We start from the raw sequence: 27,464 nt of genomic DNA, 5'->3' as shown, positions 1-27,464 counted from the left end.
TTTGGCACGTAAAACCCCATAATTTTTTTTTTCTATCTTGTGAATACCTATCTTTTGAACAGTTATCTTGTGAACACCTATTTTGTGAACACCAATCTTGTGAATACATGGCACTGCTGAGGCCATATCTTGATGTGGCAGTGGCAAAGCTGACCTAACATTTTAACATAGTATCTCTCAAAATAGTGATGGAGGCCTTTACACAGAATGCACCGCTTACTAGCTGAAACTTTAAGCCTTGATTCTCGGTCTCTGGGAATGCACTTGAAAGTCACAGTGAGCTTTGCATCTGCATAAAGGTTTCCTTCTCTTCAGGCTACGAGCAGCCCACGGAAATGACTGGAGAGTTATTGGAAACGCACTGGGTCGAAGTGCAGCATCTATAAAGGATAGGTGTCGGCTCATGAAAGAAAACTGCCGTCAAGGTAAGGACACATTGTTTCACAAGGTGCTGTTACCTGGACAGTGCTATAAATTATTCAGGCTTAATTACTTCCTAATGCATAGTTCTTCGAAGCGTGTGATTGTATATTCCTGTATAAAACTTGCACCCCTGGATTTGGGTCTAAATGCGTTAGCAAAAAAACTACTAAGAAAATGATTTCTCCTTGGGCTACACTCCTCTCCCTTTAGGTGTACACCTTGTCATCCGCAGTGGCACAGTGCATATAGCTGTATCGGAATTTCTTTATGTCCGTTTGTTGCTTCTAGAGATGATAAACTGTTAAAAGGAAGCTTGTTGACTATAAAGGTCGGAACGGTCATGGAATTCCTATCCTGGCATCCCACAGCTTGCCCTATCACATTTTCTCCCTGTGTTTTCCACGCCCTTCTAAGCCTGTCTACTTCACACTGTTAATTTACAAGGACAACTTATTAGCATGCGCTAGTACCTAATCTTTTCAGTTCAGTTTTCTTCATGTGCTCAGTGTTTTAGATAACATATTGAGTTCAATAAACACTTGGGCAGTCAGGTAGAGTGTAACAAGGACAACAGTCACTGATGAGGTATAAAAAGAATTCTTCAGATGTCAGATTGGTACCCTTTAAGGTGTCAATTCTTTAGCGATGTTTCGGACTGCATTTCCTTGTCTTTTGTGTGGTTTTGTGCGCTCTGAATTAGTCTAGATGCATCACCAGCTTACACATTCCCAAAGTTTGGTGTTCTTGTCTCCAAAAGCTTCTTGGCTATGTAACTCTCTGAGCTATTGGCTGGATCAATGACTGGGATTGCATTAGGTAAATTCATCATCATGGTAAAGCATCCTTGATGCAGGGGTGTGGGTGCCTGCCGAAGAACGGCGACTGGCGGAGGCTGTATATGACCTCAGTGGGGCACTGCCTGGGGAGATGGTGAGCGGTGGCCTGTCGTGGACAGCCGTGGCAGAGCGTGTGGGCAGCCGTTCAGAAAAGCAATGTCGCACCAAGTGGCTCAACTACCTCAACTGGAAAGAGGCTGGGGGCACTCACTGGACTCGCCAGGACGACCTCACCCTCATCAGCACGTAAGGCACAACATACCTTGGTTGAGCCCAGCCACAACAATGTTGTAACAGGATTTCAAGCTAAAGCAGCAACCACATGAAGATATTTTCACATAAAAAGCCAGTGTTTGCTTGAGATTACCATAGTTCACCAGTTTGTTTTTCTGTGATGAATTGCTTTGTCCAAAAGGTTGCTGGGTACGAAACATGGGCATATCGGCCATCAAACAGCCTACTCATTAAGCTGACTAGCCCTGCTAGAGGACGTTACACAATACCAAATTATCAAAACACACTTAATTTAATTGTTTTAAGGCCATTGTGACATTACTCTATTGCTGCCATCAGTCGTCATGTCTGTGGTTGATTACATCCAGAAATGCAGTTAAACCTCAATGTAATGAAGTTGGTAAAATCGGCAGTTTGCTTCATTATATAGAAATATTGTTGTATCGAAATTTGACCTTTTATGAAAATGAGTACAGTCGCTGATCCATTTTTCTTACAAGGAAGAGGCTGCAAAATATTCTGAATTATCGGGCAATTGAAGAAAGCAAATTTGAATGAGAAAAAAAATTAATTTTGTTGAATTCGAGGGTTGGCAATGAAAGATATGGCTTCATGCAGTGTCAGTGATAACTTTGCATCGGCAGTACGAATTAAGCGAAGCCAGTCAATCTTTTGCACAGTGTCGCCCGCAGTAGAACTACACTACAGTCGAAACCCGTGATAATGAAATCCCGCAACAATGAAAGTCTCGTGACAACACAATATTTTCGTTTCTCCGGTGAATGCCCGTAAGATTCAATGCATTTCATACCTCTCAACAACGAAATGTCGCTGTACTACAATCCTGCATCAACAAAATTTGCCGGAGCGTAACCCCACATATTACCTACTCGCATAGGGCTAGCAGGCTCCAAAATGTGCTCAAATGCGTTGTTTTGCACTAAAATTGCGAAAAATGGTGCCACATTACACTTGTGCGACCGTTGACATTTTTGTTTACAAAAACAACCAAGCGCCGGAAGTGATCATGTGCACTGAAAACACGTCATGGCCGCCATCTTGTCTGTTGATCGCCCCTTTGAAGCAGCACGTATGTTGCTACTGACATGTGACGACGGCTTTGCACACCTACTAGGGGAGATATTAGATTGTTGTCTGAAATGCGTGTTCAATTTGGCTTCCCCGCGGCTGATGACTTGCCGTGGCCTAGGTCAATCCCGTGAGGCGAAACTGAACACAAACTGAATGTGCGTTTCGAACAACGATCGCCAATCGCAGGAGTGCGCTGCATTATGTGTGTCTCGGGGAGAAAAATGCATCGAAAATAAGGAAACTCACGTCCCATGGACATGGAATTGTTTATAGCGTTTGAGATTATGGTCATAGCATGGAGTGCCACACATCAGCCCGTGATTGAGTGTTCGTTCGGGAATATGCATCCCTTGTGTCAAGAACGCTGGTTTTGGTGCCACTCTTTTGTTGCACTTTGGCATCACGTGTGCTGCCCTATGCCACCTTGGACATGACGCATGTGTTGAGCTGCTCAACTACTACAATGAGTCTTGGCAGAACAGCACCATTCCTAAAAAATGGAAATCGAGCCGCTTGATCCCCATTCTGAAACCTGGAAAGTCTTCACTTAAGCTCTCATCATATCGTCCGATTGCGCTTTCGAGCTGCGTCGGAAAAGTGATGGAAAGAATTATTCTTGCTCGCTTGGAATGGTACCTAGAGCAATTCAACATCTATCTGGACGCCATGACGAGCTTTTGTCGAGGTTGCTGTTGCTCGTCCATTGACAACGTCATTGACATCGTAACCTGGGTCCAAAATCAAAGAAGCCTCAAGCCCCTATCAGTGGGACTTTTTCCTAGATATAAAAGGATCATACGACAATGTCGCCCATGAGGCCAAACTAAACTCACTTGAGGCTATTGGAGTTGGTGGCCGGATGTATCAATGGATTCGGGACTAGTATTTGACTGAGAGGGGCTTTTTCTTACAGACCGAAGACGGCCCAGCCCAACTTCAGACCATTACATCTGCAGTGGTGTGCCGCAGGGTGGAGTGTTGAGCCCTATTTTGTTCAACCTCGTCCTGGTAGGACTAGCAGAGTACTTACCGCAGACAGTTCATGTCTCAATATACGCCGACGACATTTGCATCTGGGCCTCTGCAGTGACTCGCCCTCAGGTATGAGCCAGCCTTCAGCGGGCGGCAACCATGACGCCATCTTATCTCCGAGAACAAGGCCTCAGTGTGTCTACCGAAAAGTGCACAGTGATTGGTTTCACGCGCAAACAAATGTCATTGTATCCTGTTTCAATCAATGGTCAATCTGTATCCTGTGTTAAGACACACCGCTTTCTGGGCGTCATCATTGACTGCAACCTCTCGTGGAGCCCTCACTGCGTCTATCTGAAGAAGTTAGTTGCCATTGCTCAGGTATTCAAATTTCTCTGCAGGAAAAACTGGGGTACAGCAGTCCATTCTATGATGCAGCAGTACAGGGTATTGTTTCTCATACTCCTATATTACAGTCTACCAGTGTTTTCAAATGCATGCAAGACGAACTTTCGCGCTTTGGAGAGCATACAAGGTCAAGCCCTACGCACGTATTTAGGGCTGCCTCGGTGCACCTTAACAGCAGCAACAATTGCCATCGCGGGAGACCATATAACCCAGACACACGTAGCTGTCGACTCTCACAGAGCGCACATTGCCATCTGTCAAGGATTCCCGGCCATCATTTGGCCTCCCTACCAGCTGAGAGACCTCAAGCGACCTTTTCATGAGTGATTAGCGCTCATCGAGAGTGCATACTGACATCTTTTACACCAGCGGCGAAGCCTTCAGCTTCCCTGTGCTGCCTGCGACAGCCTCAAGTGAATTTTGCTATTCCTGGAATTACAAAAATGTCCAATCATCCATCGCCGGCTCTGAAGCAACTTATGCTCCTATTACTGCACCAGACGTATGATGACCACATTCATATATATACCAATGGTTTGACCTTACCTACCAGCTCAACTGCCACATTTGTCGTTCCAGCTAGGCAGGTTACAGTTAGATTCAAATTGTCACACATGACTACATCTACGTCGGCAGAACTTGCAGCTCTCCATGCCGCTATGACATACCTCACTGAAGAGCCAACAGACAAGTGGGTCGTATTTTGTGATTCTAAGGCAGCTCTTCACAGCATCCAGTCGGCATTACATCACAGAACTTACGAGCAGATGATATCTGACATCAGAGAAGTGCACCACTATGCTCTGGAAAGAGGGCACCACATTATATTTCAATGGATTCCTGCTCACTGTGGCATCATCGGCAACAACCTAGCTGACAAGGCTGCCCGGTCTGCCCACGAAGATATCTAGACGCATCTAACACCTTTGGCGAGGTCGGACGCTGCCAGGGAACTTTGCCTACTTGCACGCAAGAAGTCACAAGATCTCTGGAGTTCAATTGCCTTCAATTGCCTATTACATAAACTGGACCCCACGCTACGGCTACAACTGCCATCTAGCCTTTCCCGCAGCGAAACAACCTTGCTATGCCACTTGTGGCTGGGAGTGGTGTTCACGAACACGAACTCGTATCATTTGGGAATGGCCGAGAGCCCAATGTGCGACTCCTGTGGGTGTGAGGAAACCATCGAGCACCTATTGTATACGTGCCCTCGCTTCGATGTCCAACGTCTCTCTCTGCGGGCAACTTTACACCGACTGGACTCGAGACCGTTCACCGAGTCAAAGATATTCGTACCGTGGCCACACCCATCACTGGCTCGAAAAGCGATTTGTGCACTAGTGCAATACTTGAAGTGCACTGGCTTAAGAGACCGTTTATAGTGTCTCTGTGTGTAGCGTCCCTCCCATACGCACTCAGTGCTTACTCTCTCCCTATTTCCCTCTTTCTATTCCCCTTTTCCCCACCCCCAGCGTAGGGTAGCAAACCGGATGCTCTTCTGGTTGACCTCCCTGCCTTTCCTATCCTAGTTTTCTCTCTCTTGGCGCCAGACGCAAATTTGCTCTAAGGGGCCGTAATTGCGACCGTTTGCCTTTAGGTACACGAGATACGATCACTTTTGCATTTGGCACCATGTGCGTCGGCGCCTGCAGGCGACAGTGTGTGCTGGATAAGTGCTGCGGCATGCGCTGTTGCTCTGCATCTGGTGCTGAGTTACGCAAAATCTCGCAAAAGTGATCATATCTCCAAAAGCAATTGACCGAGAATACTGCTCCACAGCAGTGCTGCCACTGATGATCGACGCATGTGGCGCTCTTTGTACTGTCAGCAGTGCGGTTCTATATCCTTGAGCAAAGCTTGCCAAAGTAAGCTAACGGAATTTTGACAGTAAAATTTTTTTCTGCGATGCATTACCTAGCTGTGCTGTCTCTTTTCGCAACAATGAAATTCTCACGAAAGAGAATTTTTTCATGTTCCCCGCCAATTTCGTTATTGCGAGATTAAACTGTATCATGAAAAGCGCCAGCAGTGGAAAGCGAATGCTTTGTCTGCCTCTCACTTCAACATGTCTACGAAACTCGAGATTACAAAACCTCCAGTACTAAATACGTGGGAAGATGGTGCGCATGATGCCACTCCATCTTGGCATGCTCACTCTTTGCACATGTGCCAGATTATATCTGAAGAGTGACTGAGTGGCAGAGTGGCTGTGGCTGAGTGTGGGCTACGTATGCGCTCAGCCACTCTGAAAGCCATGCACAGCTGCACTAGAAGAAAAGACGTGTGCCATGTTGCCCCTTATTTCCTCTCCCCCTCTCCCTTCATGCATGCTTGATCGTGTTACTGGGAGCTCGCTCCCCTTTCCGCTTGTTCGTGGGAAAAGTTGGTGCTCATCAAGCCACCATCCTTCTCGGCTCATCCTTGCATGCTTTCACTCGCACCAAAGCATACAGCGCATACAGCGTGTGGGGTGCGATAGATTCATATCACAATTGGACTTTATATGGAACATGAAGCTACTCCACTTCAAGGGTCTTCGCTCTATTTCAGAGGTGCATTTGCAGCAGTCACTTGTAATTTAACCATTTGACCATCTGTGTCTGTGAAAGTTTCGATTTATTTTCTCGGCATTCCTTCGCGGTGGCAGTAAAATTTCATTATATTGAAATAGTGTATAAACACACTTTGTTACAGTGAGGTTTAAATACATGGTGTTCTATGAAAAAGTAGTTAGGAAAAGTTAATTTGTTACTTCGAAGTTTAACTGTACTTCCACTTTTGTGCAACAGGAGGGGCTTTTGATGGAATAACTTATTGGAGAAACAGCCATTTTGATTACTGGCTTAGCCAATCAACATCTGCATAAAGTGGTATTCCCAAAAGTGATTGACCTAAATGAAGGGCCCAGTTGCCAACTTTATATCTGTTGAGTTTACCTCTTGATCCTTGCCTGGAGACTTACTGCATTAACCTTTTAAGGACGAGACATATAAATACCTGAAAGAACTGTTTATATATTCTATCTAAGGATGCAAGACACATTGAGAATAACCACAATCAGCACGAAGAAAAATATTTTGCAGAAACCTTTTTAGCAATAGGGGGAAACACCAGGCAGAAAACTGGAAGTGGGCTTCACCCAAAGCCACCTATGGCTTTATTTGGAATTTGTACAGACTGCTCTCGTCATATGGGAACCATAAGTGTATGTTCCATTTGCTTTACATAATTTGTGTAATACCACTGCAGCCGGATATCTTGCACCAGCCTGTCTCCTCTGCACACGCTTTCAAAAGAAAGTGAGTTGCATGCTGTTACGATCGGCCAGTGGGGGAAGTGACATTCTAGCCTTTCCTGGCCTACTGCAACGAATCGCTTCGTGAAGCTTACAATGTGTCCCCTCGGACAGACCAGCCGTGACACTAAGGCGAGACACGTTTAGTGAACAGAGTGTTGCCATATGGATGGTACAGTGCTGTGTTCCCCGACGATGGGAGCGAGAAACGCCTGGAAAAGGGCTTTCTACGCTATTGTCTCATGGCCACTACTAGCCACCAAGGTCATTTGACAGACGCTCCAGGTAATTGCTGGGTCATCCCAGGAACCAAAACATGCGAGTTTGAGTCAAGCATGACAATACCTGTCTACGAGGCTCCCCTCCTTTCTGTGTGTTCAGTGTACAAAGGTGCTGGAGTGATTGTGCGCACTGTTGCCCTCACTGCAGATCCTTCAGCGACTTTGTATGCTCCGATTGGATGAAAGTGTGATGGCAGATTTCCGTGCCCTTGGGATCAGGAAGACCAGGTGGATTTATGCAGACTTTTTAGTGTGCTCTGGTGTGCTCATGTATGCTGACGTGTTCTGATGTGTGCTCACCAGAAAGATGTAGCTACTGACCTGTAGCTCATGCTACGAGAACGATGTACTGCGCACTCCATGCTCCGGCCAGTACGAGCACCCTTTGTTCCATGTAAATAAGTTTGCCTTTCCAATGTAAATAAACCCCTGTTCTGTTTCTCATCCTCTCGACCGCATACTCTTCACAAAAGGAGCGACCCTTGTCAAGAAAACTCGGGCAACGACTCGGGCCCACTTGGCCTTCGTGTGATGCCCCAGTAGCGTAGGCCAGCTACCCATTACGAGACACACCGGCTTGTCGCATGTCATTCAGTGTTGGCCGAAAACATTCAACACAAAAGTTCATATTCAACAACAAAATTCCGCATGAAAATTTTTTTCTTTCTGCTATGTTGCAACATTCGTCAATAAAGGGTTAATATTTGTAATTTCTCATTGCAAGCATAGCTTTATTTGTACAGCTAAACCTCAATATAACAATGTAGGCAAAATCGACAATTTGCTTCATTATATTGAAATTTTGTTGTAGTGAAATTCAAGATTTTGTAAATAAGTACAGTCGCTGACCAATTTCTCTTGCATGGAAAGGGACTGCAGAATTTTCAGAATTATCGGGCAATCGAAAAAAGCAAATTTGAATGAGAAAACAATTTATTTTGATGAATTTGGGAGTCGGCGACGAATGAATATGGTTTCATGCCATGTTGACGATATCTTCACATGGGCGGTGCAGATTAAGCGAAGCCAGCACTGCGACAGCGCTATCATGAAAAGTGCTGGCAGCAGGGGGCAAATGTTTCATCTGCGTCTTGCTTCAGCGGGTCACTGAAACTCGTGATTACGAAACCTTCAATGCTAAACGCGCGAGAAGACAGCTTACGTGATGTCACGCCATCTAGGCACGCCCACTCTTTGCACACACAGCAGATTACCTCTAAAGCAGGGTGTGCGGCTGCATATGCTCTCAGCCGCGTGAACAGCAATGCACAGCCACGAGCTAGACGCGCGCTAGAAATCGCGACACATGCCAACTTGACCCCCCTCCCACCCCACCCCTTGCACGCACTTGATTGCACTACTGCGAGCTACCTCTCCTCCCCCTTTTCCCCTTTGCTCGTGTGGGGAGGCGGCACTCGTGCGTGAAGCCACCATCTTTCTCTCTCACCCTCATGCACTTTCACTCGCACCTAGAGTTCAAAGTGCACGAGGCTCGATAGGATCTTATCACACTCGAACTTTATACGGAACATGACGCAGCTTCGCTTTGGAGGTTGCTCTTGTCACGCCGCATGCGATTTGAGAAGTGCCTTTGCAAACAGCCACTAGTAATTCAATCATTTGACCATCTGTGTCCGTAGAAGTTTCCATCTATTGTCTTGGCATTCGTCTGCTGTGGAAGCGAAATTTCGTTATATGGAAATTGTGTACAAAGATACTTCGTTGTATTGAGGTTCTAACCCCATGGTGTTTTATGGACAAGATGTTATGAAAAGTTAAGTACTTCGTTATATCGAGAATTTCGGTATATTGAAGTTTGTTATATCGAAGTTTAACTGTATTGGAATGAATGCACTGACTATTCTAACCTTGCAATATTTACTGTAATATTTTTTTCTAGGTTTACTTGGTGCTACTGTCTTCTCTTAACTCACTCTTTTTCAGCTATTTCCTTGTGTTTGTTTTTATCTCTAGCATTTTCTTCACTCCTGTAGGTTTTATGAATTCATGACCAATACTCTCATTCACTACAAATGATCTTCACTACATTTAAACTTTTTGGAGGAACACTGAATGAGGCAAGAAAAGACAACACATGAGCACAGTTGCATATGTGTTACAACTATACTTTTTAATTAAATGGTGACTCCTTTCTTTCATTTCTTTATGCAACTGTTGATAACTGTCGTCTGTGAAGAATACATATTGGGATATAAGGAGTCTGAGCCTTTACGTGTGACAGTGAATTTGGTACTGCAGCTTATGCTTTGGTTGTCTTTCTAAGCAGGCACTTTTGCATTAACATGTTCCATAAAACATTCTTTTTGTAACAGGGTGTATGCACTGCAAGTTCCTGAAGAGAGCATGATCGACTGGGTGGAGTTTGCAAAGGACTGGACCAGGTAACACAGCTTTTAAACATTTTGTATGGTTGAAGAGCCCATTACTGTAACATCAGGAATTTTAATGTATTTTCATGTGCTTGGGCAAATGTTGTGCTGCAAAAGTTTTCAGAACTTGGTGAAGTTGACTCCCTTGGATTATTTATAATGCTCCACAATTGTTTTTTGATAAGCACTGAACTGGGCTTGAGCAGGCTCTATTTATTCTTGTTTGCGGTTTCGCAAGGAGCTAGTGTGAGAACCTCAAGTTTGCTGCCCGTCTTTCATTTTTGCACCACTTCTGTTTTTTTCAACTCTCCACTCACGGCAAGGCTCGGCTTCCTGATAGTATTCCCAATGCATAATTTACCAATCCAGCTTGGCTTAATGTTACTCTTCAACGACCTTAATTCTTTTATAAGGGCATTCAAACAAAAAATAGGTTGAGCTATGTATTAGTCAGTTGCACTTATAAAATACCAAAAAAGCCACTCTTACCAAGGGAGGAGGCTTGATAAGGGAGATATAATTCATAAACAAAGGATAGCTCGATGTGACATCAATTTTGATGGCTTCAGAATGGGCCTAGTTAATTGTTTAGTGGTAAAAGTGGACTACATTGCATTCTAAAGGAGGCTAAGACTGAATTTGGCAAGTTTTGATAACTTTAACAGGGCCATAATGGCCCATATACAAAAGATGCTTTAATATTGGTGATTTCATACTGATGTGCCGGCACAGGAGTTTCAGTACGAAAGTTAACAAAATTTTAATTTGGCCTTCATTCTCCCTTCGACCTCTTACCATGAAATTAACGAAAACAGTTTTGGAAGGACGCTTTGTCAGGTGAACTGATTTAGTGTTTCTCTTTAGTGTCTCCTAAAGGGCTCCTCACCATGCTTGGGCATTGCAAACAGTCAATTGTGGTGTGTAGTATTAAAGTGATGTACACTGCAAAACACAGCTGTAAACTAAAATAATAGTTCACACAGTCCTCTCTTTGAAAGAGCCACTCAGCCGATGAGCAAGGTGACACCAAGCGCATTTGCGTTTGTGCATCACATGCATGGTGCCCGCAGTGCACAGCTGGCCTACAGCAGCGTAGTAAACTCGATGGATACCCATGAAATGCAGAGTTAGCAGTGCTGCCTTAGGAAATGCATTGGTGCAATAAGAGATGAAAGAAAGCAGGCGGGGGTAGTGGGATCACTGGTCGAGACAGAGGGAGAGAGCATCCGTATGGCGGAGGGTAACCCACCATGCATGTCAGTTAATTTGCTCCTATCTCAGTTTCTACTAAACCCATTTATCAAATTTTTATGTGGGAATGCTGCCTGGAGGGCGCTTTGCAACTTCTAGTGTGTTAACAAGATTTCCAGTGAGGCCTGGTAAGAGGCACTTTAAGACAAACCTGAAGTCACCTTGGAAGTATGTTAATTTTGCTGAGCGGTCACCATAGAAAAAGTGCACTGAATGTGCAGTTCTGAGCAATTCAAGTGCAATAATTAGATCATGTGGTTGTGGGCACTTTCTGTGCCATTGGTGAGTGCTGCGTGATCGCAGGGAGGCCAAATGCAATCAGATAGCATCACAAAGACTGTTGCATTCATCATATATCACAATGCATCACCTCAACGTCCCCAGCACTCACCAGAGGCTCAAAGAGCACCAGCAGCAGTGTGCTCTGATTATGACGTTTCAATCAGTGAGTACTGTACAGTGCGCTCATCAAAAGTGCCCTGACTGGCCATCTTATGAGAGATTTGCATTTTAACAGAGTTTGGCATAACAGGGGGTCCACTGTTTGTATCTTTACCTTGTACTTTTTTTAAATTAACTGATTGACCAGTCTTAATAAGTTGCAAGAAGCATTCATGATTTAGTTCTATAGGGCTCTTTTTTTCTTCCTTGTTTTTAAGTCTGAATAGCATTTAATTACTTCCCCGCCTTTTCCCTTTCCAGTGTTCGGTCGCCACAGTGGCTACGTGGAAAGTGGTGGAGCTTGAAGAGGACTGTTCCAAATGCTGGCAAACTAGCATTTCGAGGTGCGTGTCTGTGAAATTTCCGTTCATTCTCCTGTTCGTCTCACAGATGGCAGTAACTGGAACACAATGAAAATGCATGCAAAAATTACAGTAACGTGACAGGTAGGTCTCCTTAATGTAATAACTTCTACAAATATATGTATTGCTATTATAGCGTACAGAAGTGACACCATGATGAGTCACTAATGCTCACACATTTTCTAAAATTCTGACATGTGACACAATCTGATGCCATCAGCACAAGCAGTGCTTGAAAGCTTTTCTACAGCGCATTTTCTTAAAGGGACACTAAAGACAAAGATTAAAGGGAAGCTGAAGAGTCTGTCGAATTCAATAAGACGCTCATATACAGATGCGGGAACCTTATAAACCATGTAGGTAAAATTTGGTTTTTGTTTTTTTTCAATTAGGAGCGACGTAATCGTCGGTTAAAATTGCGCTGTAGCTCCGCCCCCCGTCGAATGCCGCGCGCTGCTGCTGACGCTGACGATGCGAGCGGAGACCGGAAACCGCGGTGTTCTGACGTCAACACTAGTGTTTCGTTCCTTCGCAGCCTCCGCGACCGTGCCTGACCGTGCTTGTTTCTGCGTGCGTGCAATCGTAATCTGCTTCGATCGACCCTGCATTCCTTTGTTGGTGCGTCTGCGTGTATGTAGAGTGGTAGTCAACATGCGTGGTAGTCAATGTGGTAGTCAACAGATGAAGGTCACTACACGTACTCCATGAACCGGGAAGCTTTTCACGCGTTTAAACCGTCTTTGTAGATTGCCGACAGCTTTGGACAGCGCACAAATGCCGACAATCACATCCCCCGCTTACGTTCCACGAGGAGGCATGCAGGAACACAACACTACAGTTGTTTGACCGGAAACGAGCTCACTAGATCGGCGAAATATCGGCGAGATCACTAGATCGCTTTGCAATAACATACTCACCAAAGAGCATTTCCAACACGAGGAGATCCCAAGACTTTGCTTTCATTCGCGTCGAAAGCACTGCTCGCACCAGCATCGTTTGCTTCTTCGAGAGGCCGGCTCTTCGCAATCGGCTCGTACATGTAGGGAGTAACGCCGAACTCCTTAGAAAAACGCAGTCTCTCTAAATTTTCCATTACCGTCTCAGAAAAACAGCACCAAACTACCTGGCACCGCGCTTCATGTGTAGCGGCAGCGGTCGGTTACTAGAGTTGACGTCACGAGGCGCACCGACCAATCACAGGCGGAAACGAGACGCACGAGCTGGGCGTGTCCGCTGCTGCACTTTTCGTCGAAATAAAGTATATTTGCGCTTTCTTTCGCTCAATTTCGATACGATATTCGAATTCGGAGGGTTGAAAACCATTATGTACAGATGTTAACTCATTTTTTCTGGAAAACCTTTCAGCTTCCCTTTAAGTCAAGCTAAAGTGATAGATTGATGCTCGATAACGTCCAAGGCATCAATATTATTGCAAACTGAGCTTTAGTAATTGATAAATTGAGGTTAATGCAGGACCCGTTTAGAGAATCCCCCCGAGACATTCAAGTACTTGCCTGATGGTGAAGGCACTCCTCATTTAAATTCTGTATTTAGTGCTCAACCCTTCGTTATAAAAACATCATTGTATTGCATTATAAGACAAAAGGAAATGCTACTTGTCCAGTTCTATTTGATTTGTAGAAAAAAAATCATTTTACCCTTGACAATGACGTGGGCATTTGAAAGGTTTCATTTTGTCCACTCTGCACTGCCTGCCCTTGTGCATTTCAGTAGTTGTAGTGAATGCTGTGCTGGTTTTGCTGGTTCACGAAGCTCGCACAAATCAGACCCTTGCCAATTTTTTCTAAAAGATTGTGTGCATGTTAGATTTCTACTTTACTTAGGAGCTTTAATGTTACCTCTACATTAGCTTTCTGCTTTCGACAAATGGAAAGCGGGCGCACATTTGATTCGGGGTCGTGCTAGAATTGGGCAAATACTGCCAAATGGATTGGCGATGTGCTCTGACAGTTTATCTGCGTCTTGTTCAGTTCGAATAGCCGGATAATTAAACTCATTTCATCGGTCCCGTCAGGGTCGAATTAACAGAAATTGACCGTATGTAACTGGTGATCTATTATAGCAGCACAATGGGTGCTAAGGTAATGGAAATGCAGTTGAGATCTACAGATGATTGGATGACTAGATGGATTAGATGATCCACGAGGAACATCATGGGGACATGCTGCGTACATTTTACGGACATATGCCAGGGCCTTTTACACAGTGTTTACGTTCAGAGCACATGCTGTGCGACAGATGCAACAGGCAGAGCACCCACACATCAAGAACAGATGCGTTGCGTGCACGTGTTATGCGTCACGCATGTATGTGGAAGTGCAGTATACTTCTCTTTTTTCTAGGTCTTCCAGCACATGCAAGTACTTCATTGAACTAACTGAAGTTTTCAAAGTAAATTGCATCAGAAAATTCACAATGTATGATGTACACACAAGCTGTGGACATGATGGCTTCAGATTGTAAGGCCAAAATGTGAGAAAATATAATTCTGTTTTGAGGAAACTCAGACAATACCTCTTGAAGGACAAATATTCACGTGTATGCCAAAAAAGGTCCATGTGCAATATCCTTGGGATGTACGTGGTAGGATATCCGAAACTGAATATCCAGCAGATTTCCTATTTGTCTCTGAAATGGTGCACGGACATTGGGACATGGTTAGGATGTCCTGTGGACAGTGTTTTTATCAGGTTAGCAAGCTAGTAGCAGCTAGTGCAGCAACATCAAGCTAGTTTTGCAGAAAAACTGGTTATTTGATTCACTGGTTATTCGAATTTGAAAACCAGATAACCGGAGTGATCGGTTAGCTGGTTGGTTATTCGGTTAATAGTATCCGGATATTCAGATATTTGGATTGCTGGATATATGTTCTTCTGTACTTGTGACAAAATTACCTCTCTTTCCTTCTTGTATTCTTATATTTGTAGTTATTTTTGCAACTGCTTGTGCAAATCCGATATCTGCTCTGGTTAACCTCCTTACCTTTCCTTGTTTTAAATTTATCTTTCGAAGTTGCTGTGTCCAAATATATTTGAATTTCTGACTAACCTGTTATTTAAACCAGAAATCCTGGTATTATTTAAACTGGTTAACTGTATTTCGAAAAATCTGGATAACCTGATAACCAGTTTTCAAGACTGGATTCATTTCCCCCCAGTTAAACAGGATAGCCGGCTTAACAGATATTTGCAAGCACTAGTAGCAGCCTCTTGCTTGGACAGTTTTCTCTCTTTCTATTTTTTACATGCCTGATCACCTTAGACCTCCGACTCTGTCTGCCCCACAGAGATCTGCAGTTACTTGTATGAAAACTATGGCCCAAGGATGGAGCTGAAAGATGAAGGGGCAACCAGTTCACGAGTGACACTCGATGGGGTCACACAGCAGCAGTCAAAAATTGTCGTCCCTGGTGCACCTCTCAGGATCCTCAAAGCTGCTCCTCCACCACACACTCCTGGGATTACTGCTCTTCCCATTGGCAAGTCTTCTTTTTAATGTGTTAGCCTTCTTGGGGTGTTTCATGCATTTTCCAGGGGCTGTGTATCCATGTGTCTATTTATATTGATATCTAACCATTTTCTCATCTGCCTGGGTGACTAGGTAGTCTGTGGTTGAATGGGTAGCGCATTGGGCTGCTGTGCTCAAACAGTGTTCAAAACCAACCATTGGACCAACTTGGGTCATTGCATATGTGGCAGTGTGTACATACGTACCGCTCTTCAACATTTGCATGTTTGCAGATGACTGTATTATATACCGCATAGCTAGTACAATATTCTGTTCAATCCTATCTTAACCTCGTGCAGGATTGTTGCGATAAATGGCTGATGACGCCTAACCTCCCCCTATAATACGTTTAAAATTATCTTGTTTGCCCACCGCCCTAATCCTCTTCTATTGTGTTGCACAATTTCTAACATACCTATTGACTATGTGCCTTCCTTTAAATACCTTGGTGTCACCCTAACCTCAGACCTGTCCAGGCACGTGCAGATAGCTAACATTATTTCATCTCCTGGATTCTTGAAACACCATTTGCGCCACACACCACAAGATGTAAAACTGCTTGCATACAAGACATTGAATAGATCAAAACTAGAATATGCATCCACAGTATAGGGCTCACACCCATCATACCTCGCCAATGCACTAGAATCCAATTGTGCTGACAGATTCATTCATTCTTCATACTCTACCGAGATCAGCGTTTCATCACTAAAAGCCCTGTCTGGCCTATTTCTCCTTTCCTCTCGTCGTTGCTTTGCTAGTTTGTTATTATTTTAAAAATTCTTTTATTCTGCTAGCAACTGTGCACCCTACATTGCGCACCCTTGAAGCATATCACCGCACCGATCGCCCCCTTCAGGTTTCCGGTCCACCTGCTCAGATTTCTCATCCACGTGCCCTTAACACAACATTTGCTTTTTTTTTTTTTTTTCCCGAGCAGCCACTGACTGGAACAATATTCCCCACAATGCTGTCCTCACCTACACCGATTCGTTTGCCAATTCTGTTTGTGCTCATCTCAATTCCTAGTAGCACTTGTGCTTTATCCAGTCTGCAGTGTGTGCGTGTGTGTGTATGTGTTTATGTGTTATATATTTTTGTAACCACAATTCCTTTATTATTTTCTTGTTTGTTTCGTGTATCTGCTTATGTATGCTTACCGCTTATGGGGGGACCTTGCTTTCAAGATCAACTTCCTTATTTCTGCATGAATTTTGATGAAAATGGGCAAAAATATCAGAGTGATACCTTGGGAAAATTTTATTAAGCAGAATTTTTCACCTTTGCATTTTCTGGAGGGCCTGGGGAGCTTAAAAGATGCAGTGGAAGGCTCACTGAGTATTGACTGCATAGCTAAATGCATACTGAAGGTCATGACAATCCTGTTTTTTTTTTTTTTCTGCAACATGGATTGTCATTCTTTATGTTACCTTTGGAGTGAACAAATTTATAACAAGTCAAGATAAAGCGAGAATGTCACGACCTGCACTGTAGCCTTGGGGACATGACAAAAAAAAAAGCCGAGTTAAAATGCACCAAACAGCAACAAAGAAATTGGCTCCAAAAGCTGAGGGCGCGATCGGAGATATTTTGTTCGATACGCGTTCTGTTCGGTTGCTGCAACCTCACAATGTGGCAGTATGCAAAATTTGTGACAACGTGGCGGAGAGAGCAGCCGATCAGGAAGCGGTGACCTCCCCGGAAGCTTACTTCCGTTATTTGTCGTCTGCTTGCAGACAGTATACTACAAAACGAAATGTTTCTCGTCTTCCAAATGAATAAAATCTTTATCTTAAAAAATGTATTTTTCTTCTCAAGCCCAAACACGTTTTCAAATAGTAGTACGTTTGATTACTGCAATTTATAACTATTAGTTTCTTTGCGTCATCCCTAGGTGGTGTCGCGCACAATGAGAAGAAAGAAGAAAAAGAAACGACGGGAAGAGTGGTGCACTTTTCAAGAGGCAGCGACAACATTCTAGTGGCTCGCTGGCACCGATGATGGGGTTGATATCGCTGTACAACCAACAAATTATTTGTTGTGAGAAACGAAAACTACGCCGGAATTCACTTTCTGCCATTTCTTCAAATGTGTTTCGCACCACCACCCGCTCTCCTCCTTCCTCTAGAAATGCCAGCGCAACAACCTAAGTTTCCAACGGAAGCGCCATTTTCTCGAAATAAACTATGGATTGGATCCAAACGTGCCATGCCGCAGCCACCGGTTGGATCCAATCCAATTCACCAGACGCGCCATGCGAAGCCGTATGATCGCTCCAAACTTCCCAGCTCCCATCAGGTTCGGCGCCTAGCAGACGAAATGTTTGGGGGGAGGATGATTGACAGGAGCATGTCGTCATTTTGACGTCACCAAAAACGTGGCCGCGCCCCACGGTTGGTGGCGCCGGTGCGGAGTAGGCCAATCGTGCGCGCCGGTAACCGAACGAACGTGCCGAACTACCATCTCCGATCGCACCCCAGAAAGGTAAAAAACAAGTTTTGAGAAAACGGCTCTCAAAGTTTCACGTTCTCTTCAGTTCTCTAAAAGGCACCGAATTTGTAGTCTTTGATACGTTTCGTGATGTGAGGCGTCTTGGACAAGAGGCCTCTGGTCGGGTGCACCTTTGCTCCCCCCTTTATGTTTATGGTATCCTTTACTGCTTCTGTACAAAGAGCATGGTGCATGGGCTTCAAACTGCCTCATTGATAGCAGTCTCCAGTGCAATCGGTGAAGCTTTTTTTTGTGTGTAGAATAGACCACATTACTGAATGAAGGCTCACAGCAACCTTCCGAGTTGTCTTCCCTTGACAATGGCTGTTGAGCTTAGGATCAGAGACTTACTGATAGATAGGTAGCAGAGCAGCTGCTAGGTGCTTTCCAACTTGTAGTTTTGTGTGATGCCTCACTTCTGCAGCCAGGTGTCTGTACAGGACCGAGGGGCCTAGTAAACAGAGCTCATCATGAGTTTCTCTTTATGAAGGGACGGTATGATAGATATTGTTACAGGATATCCTGGCAACATGACAACAGTAGGCATGCAAGGTCCTTAGTAGCGGCTCCAAGGTGCCAATGCGCGAAATCCCTATAGCCGCTGGTATGAGGAGTCAGCGGTCGATGTGTTTATTCGGGCATTCCGAGATGTAGATGCGCGACATGCCTAGACGCGGGTCCGAGGAGTCGACGCTTGATGTGCTTAGTCCCACAGTCCGATGCGCTGTGCACGAGATGCCCAGCCGCGGGCTCGACGAGTCGACGCTCGATGGCTTAATCACGCAGTCCAGTGTGCCAATGCGCGAAATGCCTAGGTGCGGGTCCGAGGAGTTGACGCTCAATGTGCTTAGTTGCGCAGTCCAATGTGCCGATGCACAAAATACCTAGCCGTGGGCTCGAGGAGTCGATGCTCGATGTGCCTAGTTGCGAAGTCCGAGGTGCCGATGCGCGAAATGCCTAGGTGCGGGTCCGGAGAGTCGACGCTTGATACCGCAGTCCGATGTGCAAATGTGCAAAATGCCTGGATGCTGGTATGAGAAGTCAACGTTCGATGTGCTTATTCGCACAGTCCGAGGTGCCGATGCGCGAAATGCCAATAGGTGCGAGTCCAAGGAGTTGACGCTCAATGTGCTTAGTTGCACAGTCCGATGTGCCGATGCACGAAATGCCTAGTTGTGGGCTCGAGGAGTCGGCGCTCGATGTGCTTGGTCACGGAGTCCAAGCTACCAATGCGCGAAATGCTTAGGTGTGGGTCCGAGGAGTCGACGCTCGATGTGCTTAATCGCGCAGTCCAGTGTGCCGATGTGCGTAATGCCTAGGTGCGGGTCCGAGGAGTCGACGCTTCATGTGCTTAGTTGCGCAGTACGATGTGCCGGTGCATGAAATACCTAGCTGTGGGCTCGAGGAGTCGATGCTCGATGTGCCTAGGTGCAGGTCCGGAGAGTCGATGCTTGATGCACCAGTCCAACATGCAGATGCGAAAAATGCCTAGATGCTGGTATGAGGAGTCAATGTTCGATGTGCTTATTCGCACAGTCCGATGTTGCAGCCTAGGTAATAGTGGAGATAACCATTGTTTTCCAGCCAGATCTTGTGAGGCTACGTATGGAAGAGGGTGGCCACTATTTTGCAAGTCACCTATTACTCAATTGCACTTTCAGCATTGTGGGCATGCTATATTACTCCAGATTTAAAAATACAGGAACGAAGCTCTGTGCTAGAACTTCGATAGTATCATATGATGCAAGTTTCACTCACTTTCAGTGACCTGCTGCCTGACTTGTTTGACAAGATGTTTGGAAGTAAGTTGCGATCATGGGGGGTATTATAGTGATCATGCGATGCCTATTGTTAGTTTATTTGATTGCACTCGAGAATTGATCCGGCAGACAGTCCAAAGCAGGGCTGCTTCCTGTTTAGAAACCTTTGTGGAAATTACGGAATCTGTAGGCCACTGTAAAATAAGGGCCACTAGCTTCAAGATATTTGAAAGTGTCGTGTCTCCCGACACCCGTCTGTTCTGAAGATTGCCGAGACATTTAGTTAGGATGGGCTCTCTGCAGCAAGCAGCACGTGATACGATGGGCTAGTGAGCCACAGCTAGATGACTGGCCACAGCCTTCTGGCGTTCAGCTGTCGGGCAGTCATGAGACTCGCTTTACACCAACTTCGTTCTGGACTCCCTTTTATGCACGTCCCCCTCCCACTCCTCATATCCATCACCACACTCCTTTTCTTAAAATTCTTTTCCAGTGTCACTGTCGCACTCTTAAACATTCACCGGGTTGTTGCACGGTGTGGCGGCCCCTAACATTCCTAGATTTCTATTTCTGTGGGGACCTTGAGGCCATTCACCTACCTGCCCTCCCACCTGTTTGTTGTGGCGATTTGTTAGCTTACCTGGCCCAGCACCCTCGTCCTTGCGGTGCACGAATTAGCATTCTGTAGGTCTTTCTTCTCCCATTTTTTGCCCTGTTTTCATTCTTAACAGCATGTACAAGCTAGCCTAACAGCAAACTCTTCTCAAGTTTATTAACATAATGAAAGTCCTAGACAAGCGAGGTTCCTAGACAAGCAAGTTGCAATATTTTCAGTATGCTTTTCTTCCTGCAGCATGGTTGAAGATTCAGTCTAGTACCAGGAATGAGAAGCTCTTCGACGACACAAAAGCCTGGTGGAAGCAACAATTCGTCCAAGCTTTATGCATGCCCTCGTCCTACCTCTATCTGTGTGTGCAGTTTTTAGCGCTGATCCCCCCTCAGCAGTTATGCTTAATAAGATCCGGAATGAAGTAAAAGCGCGCCAGGAGTGGGGCCTCAATGTTGCATGCATAGGAGAGGGGATCGGCCCCATGATGACACCCCCCTCCCCCTTGAATATGAAAGCCTTGCTTTCACATTTAAGCTTTCCCTTTCATCCATGTCACTCTTTTGGAGCCCACCTCCTGAAACATTCTGTTCCGTGGGAAAGGGGGGAGGCAGTTCTGACCACCGCCCCCCGGCTACGCCAGTGCCGCATGCGATGTGCTTGATCACTGAGACAGAGACGCCTATGTGCAAAATGCTTAGCTTTGGGTACAAGGATTGCTTGCGTGATGTGCTTAGTCACTAATTCCAAAACACTGATACCGAAAGGCCTAGCCCCATGTCCAAGGATTCCATGTCTGAAGCTTGATCACGAAGCCCACGTCGCCAGTGCTCGGAATGCTTAGCCGCGGGTTTGAGACTACCACAAATGAAGTGGTCGGCCACACTACTGTAATGTCCATGTAGCGCCCATTTTGACATTTGTTGAGGTTACAGTGACTGCATAGAGTAAAGAACCAACTGAGAATGTCCAAGGCTCGTAAGGTACAAAGACCGTGAGGAGCCAAGCAGACAATGCCACTACGGAGCAAGCGTCAGACCAATGGCGAACCGCACTGGAGTCACGTGGCGGGTGTCGCCAGTCGGAGACACCAGAATGAGCTTCAATTATTTGTTTTTTATGTGCTTGTTCCTGTGTGGAGATAGCTGAAGCACAAAATTTGGAGGAGAAATGTGCTTTCCGACGAGACCAAGATGGCGGTGCTCGTTTTTCACCATTCTGGAGATCGTGTGGCTTGAAAAATGCTATTCTTTCATGATTTCGATGAGATTTTTTGCCACCTTGGCTAGTACATAAATATTTTAGAGCACTTATGTGGTTTTCAGTGATGATATTTTGTAATCAGATAGAACAAGAGTTATAGGAACTGAAAATATGATTTTCAAACAATTGACTTTTGGCCATTTTTTACGATGCAAAAGCCACATCCCCCCTTATTTAGTGCCCCTCCCCCTAATAAGCACTGCCGTAATACCCTTTAACGCAATAGAATTAAATGAAACCTTTCACGCCAACAGGGGTCACTGTCACGCATGACTGGGTAGGTAGTGCTGTCCAAAAAAACTCTTTGGCACCGACTTGGAACACTGGGTATGTGTCACTCAGTCTGTGCTGGTCTTCAGTGAACCTCTTTGATGCCAACTTGAGTCACTGGGTACATGTGCCAGTGGTCTGTGCCGCTCTACAATGGACGTCTGTGGCACGTTAGCTTCGGCAACTAGGTATGTTTCATTGGGAATCTGCCTCTTTACAGCGACAATTCCGCTCTCCGATGTTGAGCGGAATCAAACACACATCAGAAGGGTTCCTCAAAAACAGCCACCCAATGCGTTAGCAGGCTGCTCGACAAATGCACTGGGTATGTGTGGCTTTTCAATGAATGCCTTTCATGCCAACGCTTTAGTGAGCTGCGCCATAAATGCACTTAGTGTGTGCCGCTCTTCAATGAACCTCGCACCAACTTGAGTCACTGAGTACATGCCACTGAGTGCGGCAAGCAAGGGAACAATTCTCGGCATTCGCAGGCACTGGTGTGCCACGTTTCTCGTTTCGGAGGCCACATGCGAGCTTCTTAACACTGTCACCAGATGCCGCTGCATGACCAAAAAGAAGCGTGAGGGAAGAGCCTGGTGGCCACATGACATGTTTCTCAGCATTTGCACACACCGGTGTGCATGCATTTTGGAGGCCACGTGCAGGCTTTGTGGCAGCTCCAGTAAATGGCACCGAGTGTTTTTAGGGAAGCGCAAAAGAGGAGTCCCGCTGCAGTACACGCCTCATACGTAACTCGCTTTGACAGTGGCAATATGTTGTGGCGCTATGTTGATTCAATGCTAATGCATTACCATCGACAGTCATTGTGAGATTCGCTCTGCCTCAACTTTTTACTTTATGTTACACTATGCACTTTACTTCAATCCATGACCAAACAAACAACCACCTGTGTTTGTGTTCATTTCACACTAGCAGTTAAGGGACTGCTGACAAAATATTTCTAGGTCGAGATAACTTGCAAGTTCGATTTATGTGGACGCACAAGCGCCATCTACAAAATATCAACAATGAATGTAGCTTAGAACCTTTTTAAAATCAGTTGTGAAGTATGTGTGCGCAGAAAGCCACAAAGCACAGCACATCGCACCATTGACATCAACAAAGTTGGTTTGTAAACATGCCAGAGCCTAACAACAACAGCGCTACATCACGAGCTTGTGTTGGCTACCATGCTCCTTAAATATACTCTTGGTCATCCCATGACCTACTTAATCATTGCACTCCCAGTCTTCCTCGGTTATTAGTCATAGTGGGATATGTCGCTGCAGCAGTTTTTGTTGTGCCCATTGAGATTTCCTGCACTGTCTGCATTGACTGTGCTGCACTGACCACACACAAAACGCGAGTATAGCACAATTTCAGGTGCACTCTGCATCATTGACTCCTGCCGAACACATCCATGACTGGGTGTAGTCAAGCATAGTTTTCCTCGCAATAGCCCTTATCAGCAGAAGTGGACCGAGTCTGTGGGCACCACTGGACGGAAAGAGCGGACCCTGCTGAAGAGCAGCTGCATTTGCTCACCTCAATTCGAGTATATAAAAAGATATTATGCTAACTTCTGCTTTGCCTTACTGAAAGTTTGTAGAACCATTGCATTTTATTGTCGAGGTGATTCATTTAACACACATGCCTACTTGCCTGTTAATTATTATTATTATTATTTTAGTGCGAATTCGCCTTCCTCTATGGTGAAGTCGGCAGTTGCCTAGACGGCGCTAGCATAGACCTGTGTCGCCACCCATAGGCAGCTGCTAAAAGTAAAGCAGTTATTCCAGCAGGGTTGCCACATGGGTAAAGCAGTTGGTAGAAAGATGCCTATGCCTAAAAGTGATCGGCCACATTTAGTATGGCGGCGACTCCCGTCTGCAAAAAATTGTCGCCGCTAGACAATGAAATAAGGACGACGAGGACGAAAAGGACATCGCACAGCACTTGTGTGTGTGGATGGAGTAAAACAACTAGCAACAACGAATCTTGTGCATTGGCATCGCGTCAGTTTTGTGTGATCATGTGACCAGTTGTGTTTACAAACCTACTGTCCCCTCTTGTTGAAACTTGGGAAAATTGAAACTTGGGCTATTCGCTGTAAACAAGGCCCTAAATAATTAGCCATTGCACGCTGAAGCAAACAAAGTTTTATGCCATGATAACTGGGTCATTGGTGACTTATTACAGCAAAGTAGACAAGATCCAAAATTTTTGTGTCAGTGTTCCTTTGATGCTAACAATGGAAGAAATTCATTGAACAAATGAGGGATCATCTAAAAGGTTGTTGATGAGCCCTTCTCCGAGATGAAGAAGTTCGATTAGATTGAGCGATTGTCTGAAAAATAAATGCATTTGTTGTGCACCACCAGTTCTAAGAAATTAATCCTAAAGTGTGCGAAGAAGTACATTCCCATAATTAATTAGTAACTTTCGTAGTGATTTCTCTAATTAGTCAGTTATGTATTTCGATTTATATTGTGCAAGTATTGCTTGCCTCATCGAGCAATCCAGTTCAAGGATTAGAGTTGTGCTTTTTTAAAAGTTATGTGAAGGAATAAGGAGAAACACCTTAGGGGGAAGGGAAAGTGTGTTTCCTTGTTTTTGTACAGAGGGAAATACAAAAAGAAGAATCGATCTACGGAAAGGCAGTGAAGTCATTCAAAACTATAGCTTGCCCTGGCCTGCTACACTGGACATGCATGACACACACAATATTTGCCAGTATGACATATGCCGAAAAAACATGATCATACCTATGACATACATCCTGAATTCCATAACACTTACATGGAGTGTCACTCTAGACACCTTACTGGCGGAGAGAGGCTGCAGTGTGGAACATGCAGCAATGCATACTGCACTTGCAACCTTTGCCTATTTAGAGAGGGTGCACAATATTTTCTGCGACAAATGCCTTTCGGCCATTAGCAGCACCACCACATGGTAAACTAGCATTCATTCAAATTGCTCAGGGCCACAGATTTGTTTTGTTTAATGTGTGATGACGTTGAATAATTATTGAGCATAGCATTGTCGAAGATAGCAAACTGACATAGCACATACTAAAAAACATAATGGCTTTGATAACTGTAACCTACAGAACACTGTGGCAGTATCTTGTGGGCTATTGTCATTGGCAGAGGTTCAGTCATTCCTTAACCCTTTGAATATTGAACGCTCAATGTGTTGATGGGGACGGAAGTATTATCAGAGCCATGTGCTGTAAATTCTCAACTTTGATTGTCTTTAACCGAGATGGCAGGTCAAGCACTTGGTTGCCTTGGTGACAAGCATTGGCTCATTCGTGCAGCAATTGTAAAGTACTCTTTGTTGCCCAAGCAATTATTGGATGTCAGCAGACTGCCACAAGGCAAGCAATATAAATAATTAGTATGGAAGGTATGCGGAGAAATAGCTGGATTAAAAATTTTGTTTTTCTTTTTCAATGTAACACCACAAGCATAGCAGCTATTTTTGATGAGATGTTTTATTCTTACACCTCAATGTATATTTGCAGCTGTTGCCCCTGGTCTTGCTGGGGGAACCTTGCAGTCAGCTGCTCCTATAACCCTGACAGCAACAGCAGATGGCATCTTAGAAGTCATTCCACAAAATTTCCAACTTCCATCAGTCCCTCCACAGGCCATTCTGCTTACCACTCCAGGCCAAAGCAGCATTCCCATCTCCAGTTTACCTCAGGGGCAGATCATCATACAGGCCCTGCCCGTGAGTACCATGCTTAATTTATACAGGTCATAATTGTGCGTATTGGAAAAGAGACTATGTTTAATTTGTATTGCTATTCTTCATTAGCTTGAACTTTTAAATTGGGGATCATCCATGTTGAAATTTCAGTGCAGAGAAAGGAGACCACATAACACGTGCACTGTGTCATGTGGAGTTTATCACTCCCTCTTGTTCTGGGTGCCCATCCTTTCCTATCTGCCCTGACTGTCATTGAGTCTCGGGCTGCCCTTCACGACACAGGACACTTCTAAGTGCGCTCCTGACCTTCGCCGAGGCTGTCGGCCTCGCCGACCGCCTTTAGCTCCATCACATTTCCGCGGCGTGCTGCTGTTTCTGGTGCTCTTTCTCTCCCCCTACTTTCATTCCCTACCCCCTGTGCAGCGCGGTTGAGGTGTCCTCTGCTGAGAGACAGTTACTGCGCTGCACTTTACCCCAACCTTTCCTTCCCATCATCAAGAATATCCTTCTCTCTCTCTCTCAATACACACAAAATGCTGGTGTGAAGTGGTTCACTCTCCCCTCTAAGAAACTGCGATTATATTTTGTGTTAATTGGCCTTAATGAGCAGTAACTGGCAAAGATGACGTGCTGTTAAGGACACGGGCAATTTTTTTATGTGTACAGACCAGAATGAAATTTGTATATTGTCATGGGCACTATGGTTATGGGCATAGGAATTGTGTAGTTTTTCTACAAAATAAATGTTTTAAGACCAACATCTCCGGACCTCCTCGGGGGCGGCCTAGGCCCAGGCCACGAATTTGCCGGATTGTTAATAAAGTTGTTACCACCACCACCAGCATGTACATTCGCAATCTGTCCTCTCGAATGGATTAGGTATTTCTACCGACCACCTGGTGCTGCCACTCGTGATGTCAGCGCAGTAGCAGCAGCATTTGTGCTGACATCTTGTAGAGCTATTTTCCAACAATGTGTGCAGGGCTCTCATTGCCATGATGACTATCTTCAACTTACCTGCCTCAGCTTACCCTACATTCTAAAGCCAACCCTTAATTGATTTTTTTCACCGGGAAGTGCATGTAGCACAAGAACATTTAGAATTTGTTGTAGTTGAGCACATTGTTGCAAAATTATTTTATTAGCTGCTTTTGTTCCTAACATATTGCTGCTCTACTGGCACGCTGGAATCACAAGAAACTACTCTTTAGGGGATGTATTCTGTGACAAATCACTTTCAGTGATACTATCGCCTCGGCAATAGTCAAGTTCAATGTAACTCAACGAGCTGCTTACCTGCGACGTCAGCATGCACTAGCAACATGCGCTCTCGAATGCTTCACAACACACGAGAAAGTGCACCATGTGAGTGCAGAGCGACTCAAGTGTGTTGTTTTCGTGTGTAATGGCCGCAGTACGGGTTCTGCGCACTGGCTACAATTGGCTAGGGCCGTTTTAGGTGAAATAAATTGAAAAAGGCAGTGTAAAATGTGGTAATTTAATTAATAAATTCTGCTATAACTCAGATGGTTGTGAAGTACAATTTAGATGATATTATAAACTGATACGCTTTATTTCTATGTCTGTATGTCAGCCATCGTGCACCGCCATGGGGGCAGCATATGGGGGCAATGTGTAAATATGGCATCTCCCTTTTGAAATGGGTTGATCCTCAACACAGAGGAAAGCAGTGCCACAGTGCTCGTGCAAGTTTATTGTCTGCATTTTCTTTTGAAAATAAATGCCTACTATGTTTTGAGGCATGCCAGATAGATAATGGAAAGAATGGCAAAAATACAGCAGAGCCCTCAAGCAACACCCGCTGGGCATTGTCGTAAAGT

General features: G+C 44.9%; 1 protein-coding gene across 5 annotated transcripts in view; it reads left to right on the top strand.

Moving 5' to 3' along the window:
- Positions 1-27,464, top strand: part of LOC135916353 (cyclin-D-binding Myb-like transcription factor 1) — an 83,516-nt gene that overhangs the window by 36,300 nt on the left and 19,752 nt on the right. For all 5 annotated transcript variants that reach the window (XM_065449716.2, XM_065449712.1, XM_065449715.1 and 2 more), the window contains exons 8-13: positions 316-425; positions 1,277-1,505; positions 9,878-9,946; positions 11,888-11,970; positions 15,296-15,487; positions 25,436-25,644. In XM_065449716.2, the coding sequence (XP_065305788.1) occupies positions 316-425; positions 1,277-1,505; positions 9,878-9,946; positions 11,888-11,970; positions 15,296-15,487; positions 25,436-25,644 (892 nt within the window). The remainder of the gene's footprint in view (positions 1-315; positions 426-1,276; positions 1,506-9,877; positions 9,947-11,887; positions 11,971-15,295; positions 15,488-25,435; positions 25,645-27,464) is intronic.

The sequence above is a fragment of the Dermacentor albipictus genome, chromosome 5 (genome assembly GCF_038994185.2).
Source record: "Dermacentor albipictus isolate Rhodes 1998 colony chromosome 5, USDA_Dalb.pri_finalv2, whole genome shotgun sequence".
Lineage (NCBI taxonomy): Eukaryota > Metazoa > Arthropoda > Arachnida > Ixodida > Ixodidae > Dermacentor > Dermacentor albipictus.
Note: the sequence above shows the minus strand (reverse complement) of the source record. Positions and strands in the feature narration are given on the sequence as shown.